The sequence below is a fragment of the Gavialis gangeticus genome, unplaced genomic scaffold (assembly GCF_001723915.1).
Source record: "Gavialis gangeticus isolate Ggan-Ray unplaced genomic scaffold, GavGan_comp1, whole genome shotgun sequence".
NCBI lineage: Eukaryota > Metazoa > Chordata > Crocodylia > Gavialidae > Gavialis > Gavialis gangeticus.
Window position 1 is genome coordinate 60,791,185 of NW_017728993.1, and position 6,846 is coordinate 60,798,030.

At 40.4% G+C, this 6,846-nt stretch overlaps 1 protein-coding gene across 5 annotated transcripts in view; it reads right to left on the minus strand.

Annotated features, from left to right (window-relative positions):
- Window positions 1–6,846, minus strand: part of RALGPS2 (Ral GEF with PH domain and SH3 binding motif 2) — a 252,496-nt gene that overhangs the window by 236,045 nt on the left and 9,605 nt on the right. For all 5 annotated transcript variants that reach the window (XM_019501819.1, XM_019501821.1, XM_019501818.1 and 2 more), the window contains exon 2: window positions 4,853–4,960. In XM_019501819.1, the coding sequence (XP_019357364.1) occupies window positions 4,853–4,960 (108 nt within the window). The remainder of the gene's footprint in view (window positions 1–4,852; window positions 4,961–6,846) is intronic.

Below are 6,846 nucleotides of genomic sequence, written 5' to 3' on the forward strand. Positions count from 1 at the left end.
AACGGTTTAAACCAGGCAAAGCCAGTTTAAACCAGTTCAAACAGCAATAACAAACAGTTTTGATCAGCTTTGCCAGGAAAATACCAAAATTCCTTCACAGAAAAGGCTTTTTTAACTGAAGGTGAAGTTGGGGTTTAAAAAATGTCTGTAGAAATTCAACTGCAGAAACAAAAGGTCAGCTTTGGCAAAGTCTCAATTTAAATACAGATAAATTCCATCACAGTACATTTAGTAAGTTGAAACCAAATGGGAGGTGGGAGAAGCAGTTTAATGAGATGCAGGTGAAGGACTCCTTGTGGGGTGGTCTGCCCTACATTGCAAAGCATTTCTCCTTCGCTTTATTCTCAGAAGTGACTTCCAAAATGTCAAAACATCACAAAACGACCTGCTTAGATTCACCATGGCTACAGAACTCTACTACTTTATCAGGAGCTAGGGTGATAGGGTGACAGCTCATAGATTCAGATGGAGATAGGTGTATGCCCTAGTTCTAAACAATGATCCCAAACTCTAATATTAATAGGACTATCTTGGCCCATATACAGACAGTTAGAAATAAGTTAATTACCTGTAACCAGAGTTCCTTAAAACTGACACTTTCACACTACTGGGGTTGCACCAACAATTCAGGTTTAATGAACTGTTGCAGCACAGCTGTAAGTGAGAGCATTCTATTTTTGAACAGTCTGAGGGTGAGACCATATGAGAAGCCATGGCTCAGTTTCTTCCACCTCCTCTTCAGGTTTGCAATTTTAATACTGGATTCTACAGAAGAGAAGGTGGGCAAGGAGACTGACTCTGCAAAATCCATCTTGAAGAATCCCAATTACAGGGAAGTAATACCAATTTATCAACTGCTACATTTTTCAACACTTAGGCCAGTTGTACTGCAACAGGGAGCTCTAATAAGCAGCAACTAAAATACAACTCTGCCAAAAATTATGCCCTGGATCTGAATTAAGACAGTAATATTTAATACATATGGCTGCTTGCAAAATGTGAAGGGGGGGAGGGGGCCCAGGAGAAATGTGCTTTAAACTCTGCACGCCCCTGTGCCAGGCCCCAGCACGTGCCCAGAAGAGGCAGCACATTAGTTCGACCCAACTCTGCAACACCACTATAGATTGGGCACTTCAGTAAGGCTTTTTTGGTGCTTATCTAATAGCTGATTGAATAAGATATTAGATAAAAGCACCAAAAAGCCCTGCTGAAGCGTCCCATCTATACAGAAACTGAAGAACCAAGTCCAACTAATGTACTGCTTCTTCCAGTAAAGCACACCGAGTTTGTTTTTTCCCCCCACATCTGCAGGCAGCCTATATTGTTTTAAATTGCAGCTTTACTGATTTCAACAAGAGGCAATAATGCATGCAGAAGAGTGAACCTTAACCTAGTGATATTCAACCTGCATTCTGCAAAACCTTGGGGTTCCAAAAAAGGCCATCAGGGGTTCCGCAAAAAGACTGGGAATAACAGTGGAGTGGGCCAGAAGGCGAAGAGCTACCATTGCCAGGCTGGGTCACCTGGCTCCTTATCTGTTCACAGGATAGGGGTAAGGGGTTCTGTGGCAGAAGTGATATGAAAGGGTTCCACAACTTAAGACAGTGGTTTGCAAACTCTCTCAACCTCACACAGGAAGGGGACAGACAGCAGCCAGCTAGTAGCTCTCTTTAGTACATAGTTTGATATTTGGACAAACAATTAAAGCAAATACTGTGACCATCAAAGTAATTTTTTGTAACCTTTTTAAAGACAGTAAGCTTCGTAGAGATCCTGGCCCTTTTAAAATAAAATGCTAGAGTGCTTTCAGCATCTAATGTGTGGTGTTTCAATTTGCCCCAGTGTATGTGAGGCCTGGAAAATAAGTCAGATAAAGTAAATGAACAAACAACTGGTGGAGATTCAGGTCAGTAGCCACCTTGGGCAGAAATTTAAGTTATGGAGAAGAGATTTCTTCAGCTTAAGTGCACTACCACTACAGATTAACAGGGCAATTGGCTAGCCATTTAAGATTTTTATACAGTAATGCAAGAAACATGAGAAATAAGCAAGAATTACCAGAAGTCCTAGTACAAATCACAGAAGTACAACACAATTGGCATAGTTGAGATTTGGTGGGATAGTCATGTCTGGAATACTGTCATGAACAGGATCAATTTGTTTAAGACGACAGGCAAGAGAGATATATACTTGTTCCAGGGTGCAATAAGTGCAGGTAGACCCGTTAAAGGTTCTGGGTCAAGGTAAATGTGTGTATGGGATAAACTACCAAACCAGGAGGTGAATGAAGCTTTTTTCAAGTCACTAATCAAAATACTTTAAAAAAAACAAAAACAAAAAAACAAAAAAACAAAAAAAAATTAAAAATCACAGGACCTGGGGCTGATAGGAGACTAAGTACCATGATATCTGTTGGAAAGGAAATGCAACAGTGCATAGGCAATCTAGCAAGTTTCTGGAGTATGTTAGGAATAAATTTTTGGTACAGACAGCAAAGAAGCCAACATAAAAACTACCCTTTACTGGATCAGGCCATAGGTAATCAAGTTCAATATCTGGTCTCACACAGGATGAGAAGCAAGGATGCTGAGGGGGAGGGTAAATGGCATATCCAGAATTTTCTATACCCTGCTCCTCTTTCACTGCAGCTTCCAGTATTCAGAGATTTAGAGAGTTCTGATTTAGAGGTCTCACCCTTATACACCATGTCCAATGCCTACTGATGGTCCTTTCCTCCATGAATTTTGTTAAATCCCCTTTTGAACTCAGTTAAAAACTATTAGCCTTCACAATATCTTGTGGCAATGAGTTCCAAAAGTTAATTATATGCAACATGAAAAAACTTTCTTGTAGTTAGTTTTAAACCTGCTACCTAATCATTTTCATTATGTCCTCCAATATGAGATAGGAACTAATACATTCCCATTTTCTTTTTTGAACCATTTATTATTTTGTAAATATCTATAATGTGTCCCCTCAAGAGCGTCTTTTCTATGCTGAAAAGTCCTTACTTATTTAGTCTCTCCTCATATGGAAGTCCTTCCATACCATGTTCTTCCTTAATGCAAGAGTATTCCAGAGAGAATTTAATCAAGTAGCTGTTGAACTTTTGGTGGAAGTCAGTAAGGGAGTCCAGGTGTTCACAGTCCAGATAATAAAAATATCTGTGTAATACAGGTATAGTACAGGCCTAGTAGTTCAGCTTTAAGAATTCCTTTTGTAGGTGGTTCATGAAAAAGTTGGCATACTGGGAGCCATCTTTGTGCTCATAATTTGGAGAATGGTGTTGGTTGTTAAAATATGTTCTGGTTGCAAACATACTGGGCTGTATTACTGGAATGACATTTGCAAGTCAAGTCATCCTCCTGGTCATTTTGGCATTGGTAAAGCCCCATTTGGAATGCTGTGTCCAGTTTGGGGCACATTTCAATGCTCAGATAAACTGAAAAATCCACTGGAGAGCAGCAAGAATTACAGGTCTAAGAAATATGACTTGCAAGGAAGAGTTGAAAGACCTGGGATTATTTAGTCTGGAAAAGACTAGACTGAAGGAGGGATTTGATAGCTGCAGTTAAAGAAGATGGTGACAGACCAATCTCAGTGGCTGCAGGAAACAGGACAAAAAGTAACTGCCCTAAATTGCAACATGGAAAATTCAGATTGGAAATTCAGAAGAGCTCTCTCACTATGATGATGGTTAAGCATTGGAACAGATTATCTACCTTCCTGGGAGGAAGAAGCAAAACACACTTTGTCACCTATGCAAACAGTATAGCTGGAACAACTATAAGCTAGTGAAAGCAGGGCTTTGTTATTTATCACAGGATACATGGTAAAATAAAGCTTGTCACTTTCTTCCAACCCGACTAGATATAGCTATATTCAACCCAATTGTTCCAGCTGGTTCCACAAGTCCTTCCAGGTTTTCAGAAGGGATGAAAGGTTGTTTCTGTTAAAGGGCTGATGTATAGGTAATACAAACCATTCTGCCAGCACTGACAACAGTCAAAAAAAAGGAATCAGCAAGAATATGGAGAGCAATATATTTACATTCAACACGGCTATTATAAAAGATGACAAGCAGTTTGCGTTCTACCTAGTACTGCTGCCCTTAAAATTAAAAGACACCACTAATAAATTATGTTTAAAAAAAAAAACTGAAAAATTTTCCCAGTGTCACACCATATCAGACATAGGAACGAGACCTTACCTTACACCTAGAGAAAAAGAGCAAAACTCTGGATTCAGTGAAAGCAATGACAGCTGCGCCACTGCATTCTACATTAGCAGGATTTACCATCAAGTGTACACTCAGAATTATCTGCCAAGTTATTTGATCTCTGAAGGCCAGGACACTAGTTTTGAATCCAACTGTGTCACATTGCAATAAGCTGCAGTTTCACTAATAGGCTCCACCAAAAGGTTCTTTAAGCTATTAACAAGGTTTATTAAATACCCTAAGTGGAAATAAAGTCAGATTTACGGCTGCTGCTAAAATGAGGGAGACAGGGAAGAAGAGAGGAGTTTCTTAATAGCCCTATCAGAATTAAATTAAAATCTTACAGATTTAAGGATTTTTTCCATGATCAAGCTATATTACACATGAAAAGCATTTCAAGAATAAAGGACAAATTAATCTCCTTTGGACTAAATTGTTCTAGGTCAAACAGTATATGCACCCAACAGAGCCATAAGACTCTCAGGCTCCCCTGCCTACCCCCATGCCCCTCCTCCCCCTTTTTTTAAAGCAGTGTTTGTAAGGGGAGGGAACACAGGGTAGATAGCAGGCGAGGGGGATAAGAAAATTGTCCTACAAGTATTCCTACAAAAAGCTAATTTATTAATTTCTTACAGCATATTCTTCTGGAGTAACCCTGAGGACATCGAATACCACTGCATCAAAGCTTTTCTTCAGTTCAGCAGAACCTTTGTCACTTAAGGATTCGGAGCTGCTACTCTTCTGTAGAAATTAAAAGAGAAACAAACAAGTTATTTGTCCTCACTTAGAGTAAGATAAAAAAAATATTTTTAAACATTTGTCTGTGCCACACTGCATGAAGCAAGTTCCCAGGTGAGTAGTAGATTTTGGTCCTGACCAAAATACCATTGAAACAAGAGAATCTCAGTTGCTTTCAATAGACTTTTAAGAAGGCTTTTAATGCATTAACACTTAAAATACTTTGCACCCCAGCACATCAGAAGTTTAAAAAAAGTTTTTAAAAAGTGCGCACCATTAATCTTTACATTTAAAAAATTCTGTACAATGAATACACAGTGCCTGCTCAGGAAGGTTCCAGGCAAGGACTGAGATGTTTATTCTGTTCCCTACATTTTTCATAAGTATTAAAAAACCACAACTCAGATTTAAAATAATTGGGAAACCAAAATAAAAAAAAAAAGTCACTGATATTTAAAATAAATTATTTTAATTATTTGGGCATTCAGTATGATACAGTAAAAGTAACTGCAGTAATCCAGTTTAGATCATTTTAAATTCTCTTAAGTTTACAAAAAGCAGAATTCCTAAATAGACTTCTCAAGACTGCATACCTGATAGATCAAGAATTTGACCAGAACATTAGCATCTGATCTAAATAGAACTCTCTCTCAAGACTATTAATATTTTTACACAGGAGCCCAGAAAACAATAGAATTACATTGTATACACATTAAACTCTTTGGGGTCCAAGAGTGAAGATGGATTCTCTCCTCAAACATTAATATAGTAAATAATTTCTCTTTTATAATTAAAGTTTAAGATGCATTGCCTATACACACATTATATTGGGTCCCAAACTTACCATTTAGCCCTGTTATTCTTCATGCTGTATGCTAACAGCATACAAACTACTATAAATGTTCTTGCTTTCAGTTTCTTCACAACTGCAGAGGCCCAAGATTCATGGAACTACCAGGAAGATGGGATAGAGAAGGGATGGGCATTTTTTTTTGTGCAGAGTGCCAAAAACACCCCATCCTTGACTTGTAAGATGTTGGCATGTCAGGGGTGGATGGCAGGGGAGCCGTGAGAGGCTTGAACCTTGCTGTGGCAGTGCAGCCCCAGACCCTTCCCCACCGTCTATCTGGAGGCGTGCATGCACCCACCACCAGAAAACTAGCTGGGCTAGAGCTCCACAGACCTTGGTGCAGAGGCCTTCAGCCTCCCAGCCACCTGCCACAGCCAACCCAGGCTCTGAGCAGGACCCTGATATTTACCACAACACCCTGGCTACTCCCAGGAGGTGGCAGAGAGGTGGCAAGCTACTGCACTGGGGTCCGCAGAGCCCCCGCCCAGCTCACTGCCGGCAGCAGGTGCAAGTGCACCTCTGGGCAGAGGACAGGGGACCTGCAAGGGACCCAAATCCTTGTTGTGGCAGTGCAGCCCCAGACCCTTTCCTGCTGTCCGCCCCGAGGTGCACATGTCAAGCAAAATGCCTTTGCATGCCACGCGCTGGCATGAGTGCCGGGGGGTTGCCAACCCCTAGGATACAGGGTACAATACGGAGTATGCAAGTGGTCAACATATGATCTCAAAAAAGCCTCTACTTATTATGATAATGAATATCCTTCTCCTTCAAATAGTTGCCCACATGCACATTCCACTACAGGCGACTCAAGCAATGCCCAGTTAACACAAGACAGGATCTCAACATCCCAGGGAAACAGTGACTTCAAGATCACTTTCCCAACTGCAACATCCTATTTGAAAGCTTCAACAATGGCATGCTGTTTGATAAAACTTTGGATGGAGCTCCAGACAGAAGCCTTGCTAATACTGTATTTTCTCACACACTATACCCTGCCAAATAAGACATGCACATTTGGGGGGGGGGGGGGGGGGGGGAA